The sequence below is a fragment of the Hyperolius riggenbachi genome, chromosome 5 (assembly GCF_040937935.1).
Source record: "Hyperolius riggenbachi isolate aHypRig1 chromosome 5, aHypRig1.pri, whole genome shotgun sequence".
NCBI lineage: Eukaryota > Metazoa > Chordata > Amphibia > Anura > Hyperoliidae > Hyperolius > Hyperolius riggenbachi.
In genome coordinates, this window is record NC_090650.1 from 16,067,416 (window position 1) to 16,084,780 (window position 17,365).

Genomic DNA, 17,365 nt, shown 5'->3' on the forward strand with positions numbered 1-17,365 from the left:
AACTCCCTTCCCTCTGCAGATTACACTATTTCATGCAGCTATTAGCGAGGCCGGGCGGGGGAAGGTGGCGCTATTGGAGCACCTCTCTCGCGGTCGGGCCGCCGCCTGCTCTCCGCGACGCTCCTCAAGGACACTCAAGAAATATCATTTCATTTTAAAATTGGGAAAATAAGCTCCATCAATAACGGTGACTGGAAGAAACATTCGCTTATTTACGGAGAGCCGCGTTCTGCCGTGGGAATTATTTATCTTCTGCTAAATGCAGGAGGTCACCTCAGTCTGAGCGGCGAGTCCTCCGCGGCCGTACGACTAAATTCTCAGCTTAACAATGAGTACGCTGGATATTGCAGCCGGGATCTCAGCGCTACTAGCATTGGCACGGACATTTCAGCAAACAAGCAAGCCTTAAGAGTTAAAACCCCCAAATGTAGGCTTTTTTTTTAAATGTTGCATTTCAGACAACAGTTTTTAAAGCGGATCCGAACTCAGGACTTCCTCTCTGCTCTATAAGATAAGCAACAGCATAATACCCCTTAAAGAAAAAAAACTTTGTTACAGCTGAAACACTGTAGATTTATTGCTGGATTTGTGTCTACTTCCTGCTTTCATAGAAGCAGACATATTGTTAACAGCCTGTGTTCACAGATTACCTGCTCTGCCAAGGCAGCCAGCTGACACAGCTTAAAGGGATACTGTAGGGGGGTCGGGGAAAAATGAGTTGAACTTACCCGGGGCTTCTAACGGTTCCCCGCAGACATCCTGTGCCCGCGCAGCCACTCACCGAGGCTCTGGTCCCGCCTCCGGTTCACTTCTGGAATTTCAGACTTTAAAGTCTGAAAACCACTGCGCCTGTGTTGCCATGTCCTCGACCCCGCTGATGTCACCAGGAGCGTACTGCGCAGGCCCAGTAAGGTCTGTGTCTGCGCAGTACGCTCCTGGGGACATCAGCGGGAGCGAGGACATGGCAACACAGGCGCAGTGGTTTTCAGACTTTAAAGTCTGAAATTCCAGACGTGAACCGGAGGCGGGGCCAGAGCATCGGTGAGTGGCTGCGCGGGCACAGGATGTCTGCGGGGGACCATTAGAAGCCCCGGATAAGTTCAACTCATTTTCCTCCGACCCCCCTACAGTGTCCCTTTAAGGATCAAATGACAACTTATGATTAGACAGAGATGAGGGGGAATTAGGCAGAATACACTCTCTAAACGCATACAGGGTGCATTTCTCTTAGTGGACCTGATCTCTTGCACAGGACAGAAGGAAAACAGACAGAAATGCACCCTGTAAGCATTTAGAGAATTTAGCCTGCCTAATTCCTCCTCATCTACGACTAATCACAACTGTCATTTGATCTCTCAGCTGGCTGCCTCGGCAGAGCAGCTAATCTGTGAACACGGGATGTTAACAATATGTCTGCTTCCGTGAAAGCAGAAAGTGTTTTTCTTTAAAGGTTATTATGCTGTTCTGAGTTCAGGTCCACTGAAAATTAAAACTCTCATATGAAGTGTCCCTCATTATTCTGCTTCCCCATAAAGTGCACCTCCTTATAAAGATGCTCCCTCCATAAAGTCCTCTTCATTATAGCACCTCTCCATAGAGGGACCCTCATTATAGTGATTTACCAGATAGTGCCCTTATTATAGTGATCCCACATATTATTATTATTGATTTACAAAGCGCCAACATATTTCGTGGCGCTGTACAAAGTAAGAAACAACATGGGGTACATAATAATACAGACAATGGTGTACACCAATATACAAGATACATAATTAGTGACAAAATACAAAAATGATACAAAATACAGAATTGGTAATGACAGTGATAAAAGTAACGTGATAAATAAAATGTATAATTTTATTCAGTCCATTTTAGGAGGCCCCATATAATACAATTTTTGTAAATATTTCTTTTGAATTTGAGAATTAAAATCCATTTTTCTGATTGATTGTAACATTTGAATAAGCTGACTAATGTTCAATTTTGAAAAAAGAAAAAGATTGAAAACTCAGAAAAAAAGTTGGTTGGGTCAATAAATTCAGAAACTTACAATCCATTCTATATCATAAAATTGTCATTAAAAAATAATCCCTTTCTCTTGTTCCCTCCCCCCTATTCTCTTTGGATTGTAAGCTCGCAAGGGCAGGGCTCTCTCCCCTTATATAATTCCCATCATTATAGTTTCTATCGTATATATTATTTTTAAGTACTTGATCAGGAGCCCATTCAACAGCCGCTTCCTGCAGCATCTTCTCTGTCAAATCTGTCTATGCCCCGCCCTCTTGCAGTCACAGCAGCATGCTGGTGCCGAGTAAAGCAGCAGGAGCTCCTCCTACCCACCCATAGTTTTAGGGGCTAAGAAAACTGACTTGACTCTGTCTGAGTGGTGATAGTGGGAGGAGCTTGCACTTCCCAATATTGTGGGGTCTAGGCATCCCTTGTGCCTCCGGTGGGTGGATTAGGAAGAGAAACATCTTAGCAGACAAGAATGACCAGTATTTATTGACGCTCAGCTGACACTGCTGATCTATAGAGGCGGGACTTACAAGAAGGACGAGAATGACGGGACCCTGGTAGATATAATCTATATACTTTCCCGGCTCCTTCCCAATCCAGCACCTGGTGACAAAAAAGAGAGATTGAAAATGTTATTTCTACTACGGGTACCTTTTATCTGCCCCCAAATATCGTACCTAATATGTAACTCTGTCTGTCTGTCCATCTATCTAACTATTCATCTAGGAGCTTGATTCACATAGGTCAGCCAAATGCAGGGAGCCAGGGGCGGTTCCTTCATGAAGCAATGTGAATCATGTGCTTGTGGGCGGCAACAATTAAAGGGCAGCAAGAGGCCGCTCCCCTCCCCAAATGTCCCCTCCTTGCACTCCCTGTCTCCACCTCCTTAGATGCACAGTGCCGCTTCATTCACCTGCTCTCAGTGTTCCAGCGATGGGATCTCAATCCACCCATACAGCGTCCTGTATCCATGGCTACAGCAGTGCCTCATGGGCAGAGCCGGGACAAGGTCCTCCAGCACCCAAGGCTGAGACACCAAAGTGCCCCCCCCCCATTCATCACACACTGATTACTATTAGAGTAAGAGGCGTCCCAGGGCCCCCAACACCCTAATCTCTAGTTATCTGGCTTGCAGTCACTGCCATGTATCCCCTTTTCTTATTTCTCTCTGCTACAAACATAATAGGGGAATAATAGCTCAGTGAGTTGTGCACCCCCTCCTACATAGCGCCCTGAGGCTGGAGCCTCTCCTGCCTCTGCCTCGGCCCGGCCCTGCTCATGGTACCTGTTACATGCTGCCGGGTCACATGAGGCACCGCTGTAGTCAGTGAGGAAGCAGGACTTCACGTGTTGCTGGTGATGCAATAACTCATCTGCTGAGAGCGGGTGAGTGATGCGGCGCCGATGCAGCACATACCCGGCATCCTAGGATCAGATGATGCCTGCCAGCAGGGAGGAGGTGCTATGGGAGAAGGTGCAGCACATACCCGGCATCCTGGGGATCAGATGCTGCGGGCCAGCAGGGAGGAGGTGCAGCACATACCCGGCATCCTGGGGATCAGAGGCTGTGGGCCAGCAGGGAGGAGGTGCTATGGGAGAAGGTGCAGCACATACCCGGCATCCTGGGGATCAGATGCTGCAGCCAGCAGGGAGGAGATGCTATGGGAGGAGGTGCAGCACATACCCGGCATCCTGGGGAACAGATGCTGTGGGCCAGCAGGGAGGAGATGCTATGGGAGGAGGTGCAGCACATACCCGGCATCCTGGGGATCAGATGCTGCGGGCCAGCAGGGGGGAGATGCTATGGGAGGAGATGCAGCACATACCCGGCATCCTGGGGATCAGATGCGGCGAGCCAGCAGGAAGGAGATGCTATGGGAGGAGGTGCAGCACATACCCGGCATCCTGGGGAACAGATGCTGTGGGCCAGCAGGGAGGAGATGCTATGGGAGGAGGTGCAGCACATACCTGGCATCCTGGGGATCAGATGCTGCGGGCCAGCAGGGGGGAGATGCTATGGGAGGAGATGCAGCACATACCCGGCATCCTGGGGATCAGATGCGGCGGGCCAGCAGGAAGGAGATGCTATGGGAGGAGGTGCAGCACATACCCGGCATCCTGGGGATCAGATGCGGCGGGCCAGCAGGGAGGAGATGCTATGGGAAGAGGTGCAGCACATGCCCGGCATCCTGGGGATCAGGTGCTGCAGGCCAGAAGGGAGGAGATGCTATGGGAGGAGGTGCAGCACATACCCAGCATCCTGGGGATCAGGTGCTGCGGGCCAGCAGGGAGGAGATGCTATGGGAGGAGGTGCACCACATACCCAGCATCCTGGGGATCAGATGCTGCGGGCCAGCAGGGAGGAGGTGCTATGGGAGGAGGTGCACCACATACCCAGCATCCTGGGGATCAGATGCTGCGGGCCAGCAGGGAGGAGGTGCTATGGGAAGAGGTGCAGCACATACCCGGCATCCTGGGGATCAGATGCTGCGGGCCAGCAGGGAGGAGGTGCAGCACATACCAGGCATCCTGGGGATCAGATGCTGTGGGCCAGCAGGGAGGAGATGCTATGGGAGGAGGTGCAGCACATACCCGGCATCCTGGGGATCAGATGCTGCGGGCCAGCAGGGAGAAGGTGCAGCACATACCTGGCATCCTGGGGATCAGATGCTGTGGGCCAGCAGGGAGGAGATGCTATGGGAGGAGGTGCAGCACATACCCGGCATCCTGGGGATCAGATGCTGCGGGCCAGCAGGGGGGAGATGCTATGGGAGGAGATGCAGCACATACCCGGCATCCTGGGGATCAGATGCGGCGGGCCAGCAGGGAGGAGATGCTATGGGAAGAGGTGCAGCACATACCCGGCATCCTGGGGATCAGATGCTGCGGGCCAGCAGGAAGGAGGTGCTATGGGAGAAGGTGCAGCACATACCCGGCATCCTGGGGATCAGATGCGGCGGGCCAGCAGGGAGGAGATGCTATGGGAAGAGGTGCAGCACATACCCGGCATCCTGGGGATCAGATGCTGCGGGCCAGCAGGGGGGAGATGCTATGGGAGGAGATGCAGCACATACCCAGCATCCTGGGGATCAGATGCTGCGGGCCAGCAGGAAGGAGATGCTATGGGAGGAGGTGCAGCACATACCCGGCATCCTGGGGATCAGATGCTGCGGGCCAGCAGGGAGGAGATGCTATGGGAGGAGGTGCAGCACATACCCGGCATCCTGGGGATCAGATGCTGCGGGCCAGCAGGGAGGAGATGCTATGGGAGGAGGTGCAGCACATACCCAGCATCCTGGGGATCAGGTGCTGCGGGCCAGCAGGGAGGAGGTGCATCACATACCCGGCATCCTGTGGATCAGATGCTGCGGGCAAGCAGGGAGGAGATGCTACGGGAGGAGGTGCAGCACATACCCAGCATCCTAGGGATCAGATGCTGCGGGCCAGCAGGGAGGAGGTGCAGCACATACCCGGCATCCTGGGGATCAGAGGCTGTGGGCCAGCAGGGAGGAGGTGCTATGGGAGAAGGTGCAGCACATACCGGGCATCCTGGGGATCAGATGCTGCAGCCAGCAGGGAGGAGATGCTATGGGAGGAGGTGCAGCACATACCCGGCATCCTGGGGAACAGATGCTGTGGGCCAGCAGGGAGGAGATGCTATGGGAGGAGGTGCAGCACATACCCGGCATCCTGGGGATCAGATGCTGCGGGCCAGCAGGGGGGAGATGCTATGGGAGGAGATGCAGCACATACCCGGCATCCTGGGGATCAGATGCGGCGAGCCAGCAGGAAGGAGATGCTATGGGAGGAGGTGCAGCACATACCCGGCATCCTGGGGAACAGATGCTGTGGGCCAGCAGGGAGGAGATGCTATGGGAGGAGGTGCAGCACATACCTGGCATCCTGGGGATCAGATGCTGCGGGCCAGCAGGGGGGAGATGCTATGGGAGGAGATGCAGCACATACCCGGCATCCTGGGGATCAGATGCGGCGGGCCAGCAGGAAGGAGATGCTATGGGAGGAGGTGCAGCACATACCCGGCATCCTGGGGATGATCAGATGCGGCGGGCCAGCAGGGAGGAGATGCTATGGGAAGAGGTGCAGCACATGCCCGGCATCCTGGGGATCAGGTGCTGCAGGCCAGAAGGGAGGAGATGCTATGGGAGGAGGTGCAGCACATACCCAGCATCCTGGGGATCAGGTGCTGCGGGCCAGCAGGGAGGAGATGCTATGGGAGGAGGTGCACCACATACCCAGCATCCTGGGGATCAGATGCTGTGGGCCAGCAGGGAGGAGGTGCTATGGGAGGAGGTGCACCACATACCCAGCATCCTGGGGATCAGATGCTGTGGGCCAGCAGGGAGGAGATGCTATGGGAGGAGGTGCAGCACATACCCGGCATCCTGGGGATCAGATGCTGCGGGCCAGCAGGGAGAAGGTGCAGCACATACCTGGCATCCTGGGGATCAGATGCTGTGGGCCAGCAGGGAGGAGATGCTATGGGAGGAGGTGCAGCACATACCCGGCATCCTGGGGATCAGATGCTGCGGGCCAGCAGGGGGGAGATGCTATGGGAGGAGATGCAGCACATACCCGGCATCCTGGGGATCAGATGCGGCGGGCCAGCAGGGAGGAGATGCTATGGGAAGAGGTGCAGCACATACCCGGCATCCTGGGGATCAGATGCTGCGGGCCAGCAGGAAGGAGGTGCTATGGGAGAAGGTGCAGCACATACCCGGCATCCTGGGGATCAGATGCGGCGGGCCAGCAGGGAGGAGATGCTATGGGAAGAGGTGCAGCACATACCCGGCATCCTGGGGATCAGATGCTGCGGGCCAGCAGGGGGGAGATGCTATGGGAGGAGATGCAGCACATACCCAGCATCCTGGGGATCAGATGCTGCGGGCCAGCAGGAAGGAGATGCTATGGGAGGAGGTGCAGCACATACCCGGCATCCTGGGGATCAGATGCTGCGGGCCAGCAGGGAGGAGATGCTATGGGAGGAGGTGCAGCACATACCCGGCATCCTGGGGATCAGATGCTGCGGGCCAGCAGGGAGGAGATGCTATGGGAGGAGGTGCAGCACATACCCGGCATCCTGGGGATCAGATGCGGCGGGCCAGCAGGGAGGAGATGCTATGGGAAGAGGTGCAGCACATGCCCGGCATCCTGGGGATCAGGTGCTGCAGGCCAGAAGGGAGGAGATGCTATGGGAGGAGGTGCAGCACATACCCAGCATCCTGGGGATCAGGTGCTGCGGGCAAGCAGGGAGGAGGTGCAGCACATACCCGGCATCCTGTGGATCAGATGCTGCGGGCAAGCAGGGAGGAGATGCTACGGGAGGAGGTGCAGCACATACCCAGCATCCTGGGGATCAGATGCTGCGTGCCAGCAGAGAGGAGATGCTATGGGAGGAGGTGCAGCACATACCTGCATACCTCCCAACTTTTTGAGATGAGAAAAAGGGACACTTAAGCCACGCTCCTGCCACACCCCTGGCCACGCCCTCATCACGCCTCTAATCACGCATTTCATAAGAAACATATGTTGTTTTATAATTCAAACCACACTGGTCTTTTCTATCCTGGTTCATTTTCCTTCATATTAACATTTTACAATTAGTAATATATTATTTTAAAGGTTGGGAATAAAGTTTAGAGTCAATCAAATACATTTTTAGTATATAAATATATATATTTACAAAGAAAGCGGGACAAAGTCCTGAAAGAGGGACAAATGAGGGTGAAAGAGGGACAGAGGGACAGGGCTCCAAAAAAGGGACTGTCCCTCCGAAAAAGGGACAGTTGGGAGCTATGCATACCTGGCATCCTAGGGATCAGATGCTGCGGACCAGCAGGGAGGAGATGCTATGGGAGGAGGTGCAGCACATACCCGTCATCCTGGGGATCAGATGCTGCGGGCCAGCAGGGAGGAGATGCTATGGGAGGAGGTGCAGCACATACCCGGCATCCTGGGGATCAGATGCTGCGGGCCAGCAGGGAGGAGATGCTATGGGGGGAGGTGCAGCATATACCCGGCATCCTAGGATCAGATGCTGCGGGCCAGCAGGGAGAAGATGCTATGGAAGGAGGTGCAGCACGTACCCGGCATCCTGGGGATCAGATGCTGTGGGCCAGCAGGCAGGAGATGCTATGGGAGGAGGTGCAGCACCTGCCCAGCATCCTGGGGATCAGATGCTGCGGGCCAGCAGGGAGGAGATGCTATGGGAGGAGGTGTAGCACATACCCGGCATCCTGGGGATCAGATGCTGCGGGCCAGCTGGAAGGAGATGCTATGGGAGGAGGTGCAGCACATACCCGGCATCCTGGGGATCAGATGCTGCGGGCCAGCAGGGAGGAGATGCTATGCGTATGAGAGGAGGTGCAGCACATACCCGGCATCCTGGGGATCAGATGCTGCAGGCCAGCAGGGAGGAGATGCTATGGGAGGAGGTGCAGCACATACCCGGCATCCTGGGGATCAGATGCTGCGGGCCAGCAGACGGGAGATGCTATGGGAGGAAGTGCAGCACATACCCGGCATCCTGGGGATCAGGTGCTGCGGGCCAGCAGGGAGGAGATGCTATGGGAGGAGGTGCAGCACCTACCCATCATCCTGGGGATCAGATGCTGCAGGCCAGCAGGGAGGAGATGCTATGGGAGGAGGTGCAGCACATACCCGGCATCCTGGGGATCAGATGCTGTGGGCCAGCAGGCAGGAGATGCTATGGGAGGAGGTGCAGCACATACCTGGCATCCTGGGGATCAGATGCTGCGGGCCAGCAGGGAGGAGATGCTATGGGAGGAGGTGCAGCACATGCCCGGCATCCTGGGGATCAGGTGCTGCGGGCCAGCAGGGAGGAGGTGCAGCACATACCTGGCATCCTGGGGATCAGATGCTGCTAGCCTGCAGCGAGGATATGCTATGGGAAGAGGTGCAGCACATACCCGGCATCCTGGGGATCAGGTGCTGCGGGCCAGCAGGGAGAAGGTGCAGCACATACCTGGCATCCTGGGGATCAGATGCTGCAGGCCTGCAGCGAGGAAAAGCTATGGGAGGAGGTGCAGCACATACGCGGTATCCTGGGGATCAGATGCTGCAGACCAGCAGGGAGGAGATGCTATGGGAGGAGGTGCAGCACATACCCGGCATCCTGAGGATCAGATGCTGCGGGCCAGCAGGGAGGAGATGCTATGGGAGGAGGTGCAGCACATACCCGGCATCCTGAGGATCAGATGCTGCGGGTCAGCAGGGAGGAGATGCTATGGGACGAGGTGCAGCACATACCCGGCATCCTGGGGATCAGATGCTGCGGGCCAGCAGGGAGGAGATCCTATGGGAGGAGGTGCAGCACATACCCGGCATCCTGGGGATCAGATGCTGCGGGCCAGCAGGGAGGAGATGCTATGGGAGGAGGTGCAGCACCTACCCATCATCCTGGGGATCAGATGCTGCGGGCCAGCAGGGAGGAGATGCTATGGGAAGAGGTGCAGCACATACCCGGCATCCTGCAGATCAGGTGCTGCAGGACAGCAGGGAGGAGATGCTATGGAAGGAGGTGCAGCACATACCCGGCATCCTGGGGATCAGATGCTGCGGGCCAGCAGGGAGGAGATGCTATGGGAGGCTGTGCAGCACATACCCGGCATCTTGGGGATCAGATGCTGCGGGCCAGCAGGGAGGAGATGCTATGGGAGGAGGTGCAGCACATACCCGGCATTCTGGGGATCAGATCCTGCGGGCCAGCATGGAGGAGATGCTATGGGAGTAGGTGCAGCACATACCCGGCATCCTGGGGATCAGGTGCTGCGGGCCAGCTAGGAGGAGGTGCTATGGGAGGAGGTGCAGCACATACCCGGCATTCTGGGGATCAGATGCTGCTGGCTAGCATGGAGGAGATGCTATGGGAATAGGTGCAGCACATACCCGGCATCCTGGGGATCAGATGCTGCGGGCCAGCAGGGAGGAGATGCTATGGGAGGAGGTGCAGCACATACCCGGCATCCTGGGGATCAGATGCTGCGGGCCAGCAGGGAGGAGATGCTATGGGAGGAGGTGCAGCACATACCCGGCATCCTGGGGATCAGATGCTGTGGGCCAGCAGGGAGGAGATGCTATGGGAGGAGGTGCAGCACATACCCGGCATCCTGGGGATCAGATGCTGCGGGCCAGCAGGGAGGAGATGCTATGGGAGGAGGTGCAGCACATACCCGGCATCCTGGGGATCAGATGCTGCGGGCCAGCAGGGAGTGGATGCTATGGGAGGAGGTGCAGCACATACCCAGCATCCTGGGGATCAGATGCTGCGGGCCAGCAGGGAGGAGATGCTATGGGAGGAGGTGCAGCACATACCCGGCATCCTGGGGATCAGATGCTGCGGGCCAGCAGGGAGGAGATGCTATGGGAGGAGGTGCAGCACATGCCTGGCATCCTGAGGATCAGATGCTGCGGCCAGCATGGAGGAGGTGCTGTCTTGGAGGAAGCAGAGGGAGGTAAGCGTAGTGCCAGTGCCTGCAATGCACAGCCCGATGTGTCTCTCTAGTCCAGCTTTGCACACATCGGTGTGGGTGGGTGGGGGGGCATTATGCTATTACCGCAACCCCCGTTACCTGGGTAAAGCACTGCCTAATGCAGGTTGCGGTAAAAGCCATAGAAAAACATGGCTTGTGGTAATAGCGTAACGCACGCTCCTCCCCAGCGTTGGTACCGGTGAAATTGCTGTGGGTTCCCTGTGCACGGTACTTTTAGCAGACCTACGTGAATCAGACCTTATGGCAACACAGTACATTTTGTGAATTTGCCAGATCTGGTTTCCTTATATTTACAGTATTCAGTAACCACAGAAAAAATTACATGGGGGGGGGGGGGGGGGATATATATACAGGAAATTACATGTTGGAATTTTGAACATATTTACTAACAAACCACTTTTGCGTCACCACTATAAAATTCCGAGCTGCATGGCTCCATTGGGGTCGACTCACAACATAGTGTTACATATATTTACGCATGTTATTTTAGTGTGCTGCACATGCGTAACACACTAAGGGCCTGATTCACAAAGCGGTGCTAACAGTTAGCACGCTGGTGAAAGCCCTTTATCATGCCTAAACTCAGTTTAGGCATGATAAGTTTAGGTGTTATAAGTTTAGGTGTGATAAGTTTAGGCATGATAAGTTTAGGCATGATAAGTTTAAGCACCAACTGGGTTAGCATCGCAGTGCACAGCTGATCAAAAGTTTTGTGCTAGCAAAGTCTGGTGCACATCGCATAGAGCTTAATGGCGCTGCTTTGCGTGCGGGACTTTACACGCGATCTACACTTATCTAAACTTAGCATGCCTAAACTTATCACGCCTAAACTGGCTTTTCACCAGCGTGGTGCAATGGTTATCACGCCTAAAGTCTCTAACTGGGTTAGCACCGCTTTGTGAATCGAGCCCTAAGTGAGTAAAGTCTTACCAGCCACGGGCCACCCAGGGGGCGGAGTGAGGCGGGTTCCTCATGCGGAAAAAGGGGGGCAGCGCATGGCCGTGGGTGGGGGAGGGGACACCGAGCTGGAGGGGGTAGCAGCCAGGAAGGGGGAGCAGCGGGCACAGTGGTGGGGAGGGGGATCAGACCCCCCCTCACCTGGGGCACCCCTGTCCGCGCTCCCCCTCCAGCTATTTTTGCTAAATTTAATTAAGCAGTGAACAGTGGGTGGCATTGCAGGAAGTGAGGCGTCGAGCGGTGGAACCCATATAAGGAAGTAAGGTAATTGCTTCCCTGCTCGCTGCCGGCTTAATTAAATTTAGGGAAAATAGCTGGAGGGGTAGCGCAGAGCCCAAGGTGAGGGAGGGGGGAAATCTGACCCCCCTCCCCACCGCTGTGCCCACTGCTACCCCTTCCTGGCTGCTGCTACATCCTCCAGGCTACCTATCAGGGGATGGGGAAGGTAGGGTCGCATCCTCACAAGTTTGCCTCAGGCGGCAAAAAGTCTGGAACCGGCCCTGAGTCTTACCATTCAAAATGTAATGTCCGTAGAACATGTAACACACAAGATATCGGGAGAGCTAGCAGATCATGCATAAGAACACACAATTGTTGCACCTGATATCGGTTTGTCTTTGTACATTTAAAAAAGGTGTCCAGTAATTTGATCGACAGATCATGATGATAGAATATTGGTAATGTTAACCATGTTCTGCTATCACCTTCTCTAAACTATACCTCATGCTGTACATTATTTTTTTTACCAGATCAGGCATTTGATTAGACATAATAACATCTAATCCACAGCAGAGTTGCTCAAATCCGAATTCGGTAGATACCCGGATATCTCTATCCAGATATCTCCCAGTAAACCTGTGCGGGGGGTGGGCGGGGGGGGTCATTCTTACCTGCATGACATCTTCTTCGGTCCGTCCCTGGCACCTCCCACGATGCGGTCCAATCGGCGGTCACGTAACTACAAACACTTCCTCCTTCCGGGTTGAAGGAGGAAGTGTTTGTAGTCACGTGACCAGCGCATGGAACGCATCGTGGGAGGCGCCAGGGACGGACCGAAGAAGTCGTCAAACAGGTAAGAATGACCCCCCCCGCCCACCCCCCGCACAGGTTTACTGGGAGTTATCCGGATAGAACTATCCAGGTATCTCCCGAATTCGGATTTGAGCAACTCTGATCCACAGGTGTCAAGCTCACGGCCCGCGGGCCGAATGCGTCCCTTGCCATTTTATGTGGCCCTCAAGAGCTTCCTACTTCCATCATTGTAAGCAGCAAAAGAAAGATGAGGTTGAATTTGACACCCCGATCTAATCGATCAGAAACGTGCCATCAACATTTTGTACTCTACAATTGACAAAAATGGTGTTTCACTCAACACAAAGTGGTAAAATTGATCAAGAAAAAGATTGGCAAAGTTGTTTTTTTTTTTTTTTTTTTTTTTTGTCAATCGCAACAGTAATTACAGGTGAAATTAGAAAAATTAGAATAATGTGCAAAAGTCCATTTATTTCAGTAATTCTATTTAAAAGGTGAAACTAATACAGGAAGCAGGTGTTTTGTATGAATTAGCTGATTAGAGTCGGACACTTTGAACCTAGAATATTGAACATTGTCAGAATATTCTAATGGTCTGAGATTTTGGAGTTCTCATAAGCTGTAAGCCATAATCATCAACGTTGTAACAAATACAGTGCTGCCCATAATTATTCATACCCCTGGCAGGCAACACATAAGGATTGTCAACAACAACATCAGACAGTCTACAGAGAAACTTGACATTGAGCACCAGTGGACATTTCAGCATGACAATGAACGAAAACACACAGCAAAAGTAGTGAAGAAATGGTTAGCAGAGCACAACATTAACGTAGTGGAGTGATCCTGCCAGAGTCCTGACTTGAATCCAATTGGAAATCTGTGGAGGGAGCTAAAGATCAGGGTGATGGCAAGAAGACCCTCCAACCTGAAAGATTTGGAAATCATTGCTAAAGATGAATGGGCAAAAATACCTGTGGAGACATGGAAAAAGCTGGTCTGCAATTATAGGAAGCGTTTGACTACTGTAATAGCCAATAAAGGCTTTTTTATTGATTATTGAGAAGAGTATGAATAATTTTGGACTGGAAACTTTTTGCTCAAATGTAAATAAAAGTTGAGAAATGTTTTTTTCCCACAATATTGCCTCTTGTACATCGTCTTATTATCTTTTGGGAGACACCTATGCAATTTGCTGTCAAAAAAACCCTTGCTGGTTGAATAAAAGTAACTTTAAGGCAACATTTGCCAAATATGCTTGGAATATCTCGCTTTGCACATAATGAGTCTGTTTCATACAATAGTTTCAACTTTTAAGTTGAATTACTGAAATAAATGTACTTTTACACAATTATAATGTTTCATCTGTATAAACATAACAGAAAGGTGTATTTGAAGATTTCACACAATCGTTATAAAATAGACCAGTTTACGATTGGGATGAGCTGTAAAATAAAGCCTACATCACAGAGTTATTTGCCAGAAGAACTTACTGTTCATTTTCGTTGCACAGCTTCCCGATAGCCCAAGCGATGATTATCGGACATGGAATACCTGCGCAAAACACAGCAACACGCCTTCATTTACAAACACCGAAACAACATTGTGAGAAATGAGAATCTCTATATAAAGAAATAATCTGTGGATGGTCACATAAGCAAGCAAATAAGTATAAAGTAAAAAAATACTACAACCCCCAGCATCCCCCGGAAAACGGACAGAATAGGGCTACATACATGATATATTTTTAAATACTTTTTTTGTTTTTGGTTTTGATTGTCTGGTTGAACTTCCTGGATGGTTGTCTTTTTTTCAACTACACTAACTATGTAACGACATCACTTTTTTTTCAGCACCTAAAAAAACAGTATGTCAGATGCTAATCTCTAAACAGGATATTTGGTAAAATAGCTATAGAAACTGCAGCTACAAATTGTGGGTGCAATAGCCAATATTAAAGAGAACCCGAGGTGGGTTTGAAGAATGTTATCTGCATACAGAGCCTGGATCTGCCTATACAGCCCAGCCTCTGTTGCTATCCCAAACCCCCCTAAGGTCCCCCTGCACTCTGCAATCCCTCATAAATCACAGTCACGCTGCTGACACACAGCTTGTCAGAGCTGGCTGTGTTTATCTCTAGAGTGTCAGTCTGCTGCTCTCCCCGCCTCCTGCAGAACTCCGGTCCCCGCCTGCATCCCTTCCCTCCCTGCTGATTGGAGGGAAGGGACGGGGGCAGGGACCGGAGCTATGCAGGAGGCGGGGGAGCAGCCGAGACTGACACTACAGATGTAAACACAGCCTCACAGCACGGCTGTGATTTATGAGGGATTGCAGAGTGCAGGGGGACCTTAGTGGGGTTTGGGATAGCAACAGAGGCTGGGCTGTTATAGGCAGATCCAGCCTCTGTATGCAGATGACATTCTTTAAACACACCTCGGGTTCTCTTTAAAGAGGAACTCCAGTGAAAATAATGCAATAAAAAAAGTGCTTCATTTTTACCATAATTATGTATAAATGATTTAGTCAATGTTTGCTCATTGTAAAATCTTTCCTCTCCCCGATGTACATTCTGACATTTATTACATGGTGACATTGTTACTGTGGGCAGGTTATATAGCTGCTCCTAGCTGTTTTGGCTGTTAGAGACAGCTGTAAACAGCTAATTCCTGTCTGTGAACCTTGTTACATTGTAACAAACTGCCAAAAGTACTGCAGTCCCAGAGCTTCTTGTGGGAGGGGTTTCAGCACAAAATCAGTCATACAGCGCCCCCTGATGGTCTGTTTGTGAAAAGCAATATATTTCTCATGTAAAAGGGGGTATCAGCTACTTATTGGGATAAAGTTCAATTCTTGGTTGGAGTTTCTCTTTTTAAAGTTCTGCAGTGCCTGATAGTTATTGTGTATACTGGCCATATGGTTATTGGCAGCGATTGGGAGTTGAGGTGAGACATGGGAGGGGGTCGGCTAGGAGGATTAGGTAATAGTAGTGGTGAGGGGTTAGGTTAGGGTAAGGCATTGGGAGCAGGGGGGGGTAGAGGATGGAGCATGAAGTAGAGGATGGGCTCATTTATACCTGATGAGTCCTACTAGCATGGAAATAAAATAAAGAAGTAGGAAGTCCATTCTACCACTTACATATCTTTCCAAATGACCATTCTTAGATTTTTTTCCCCTCAGTTCACAACAAATAAAAAAGCAGGGGATCAATCTATTACACAGCAGTCCAGTGGTGCTCATCTCGAGCTCGTGATCATGAGCCATTTTTATGCGATCACGAGGTCGTAATCGGCATTAGTGATCGGCTCTCAATCACGAATGTTGATCACAAATGCACTCGTGATTGCACTCATTACCCGACTCGTGATCACTACTCGGTATTCGTGATTAACCGGTTCAAGACAAGACAAGACAAATAACATTTACATTGCGCTTTTCTCCTTGCGGACTCAAAGCGCCATTCAGCGCCGCAGTGCCGAAAATCTCATGCATCCGAGCAACGTTCACCTCCCATTCATTCGCCTATAACTTTATTGCTACTCATCACAATGAATTGATCTATATCTTGTTTTTTCCGCCACTAATTAGGCTTTCTTTGGGTAGTACATTTTGCTAAGAATTATTTTTTTCTAAATCTATTTTAACAGAAAGATTAAGAAAGAAATTTAAAAAAATCATTATTTCTCAGTTTTTGACCATTATAGTTTGAAATTAATATACGCTACCGTAATTAAAACTCATGTATTTTATTTGCCCATCTGTCCCGGTTATTACACCGTTTAAACGATGCCCCTATCGCAATTTATGGCGCCGATATTTTATTTAGAAATAAAGGTGCATTTTTTCAATTTGCATCCATCACTATTTATAAGCTAACCATTTTAAATAATATAATAACATATTCTCTTGACATGCATATTTAAAAAGTTCAGACCCTTGTGTAACTATTTATGTTGTTTTTGTTTTTTTTTAATTGTATTTTTTTTTTTATTAAGAAAATGTATGTGGGTAATTTTTGGTGTGGGAGGGAAATTGCTCATTTTAAATGTAAAATAATATTTTTTTTTTATTAAAAATGTATGTGGGTGCAGTTTACTATTTGGCCACAAGATGGCCACAGTGAAAAAAGTCCTGTATGCGAACGATCTCGCATCCAGGAACTAAAATGCTGGGGAGAAGTTTCCTGGGGGCAGAAATACCGCGCTCTCTGGATAGAAAGCGTCGGTATTTCTGCGGGGAAGTTAGATCGGTGAATGGGAATTATATTCCCATTCACTGATCGGGGGGCTAGCGGCGGGAGCGCACGCGGGGGCGCGCCCGATCGCGCGCACCAGCCGGCGGCAGCAGCACCTATCTGGACGAGCTGGTTAAAAACACGCTGACTTTAGCGGCTAAAAGCAAAGCCCCCTTACATTCTAGAAACACCAAATTTGCCAAATATGTTAAAAAGAACAAGAGGACCTTTTTTTTTCAAAAAGACCTTATAGTTTTCGAGATAATTGATTTTAACTACTTTAGGACCACGGTGATTGAAATCTACACCCTGTTTTGGTGGTTACCTGGCTGGCAAGGCGTAGATTTCAATCAGCCGCCGCTGCACGCATCTGCCGTTTCCGTCACTCCCCACCGATCTCACCGCTTAAAGCCGCCGTCTCTCGTCGCAGCTCACTCGCTCTTCCTGTCTCTATGACGGCAGAGCCATGTGAGCCGGTCAGGAGCCGCTTTCATTGGCTCCAGGCCGTGTCTATCAATGTAAGCCACTCCCACTGGCTTACATTGATAGACACGGTCAGGAGCCAATGAAAGCGGCTCCTGACCGGATCAGAGACGGC

At 51.3% G+C, this 17,365-nt stretch overlaps 1 protein-coding gene across 2 annotated transcripts in view; it reads right to left on the reverse strand.

Moving 5' to 3' along the window:
* The window catches only part of CRHR2 (corticotropin releasing hormone receptor 2), a 325,322-nt gene that overhangs the window by 20,517 nt on the left and 287,440 nt on the right, over positions 1 to 17,365 (reverse strand). For both annotated transcript variants that reach the window (XM_068238507.1, XM_068238508.1), the window contains exons 7-8: positions 14,030 to 14,090; positions 2,547 to 2,619 (exon numbers count right to left, since the gene is read on the reverse strand). In XM_068238507.1, coding sequence (XP_068094608.1) covers positions 2,547 to 2,619; positions 14,030 to 14,090 — 134 coding nt within the window. The remainder of the gene's footprint in view (positions 1 to 2,546; positions 2,620 to 14,029; positions 14,091 to 17,365) is intronic.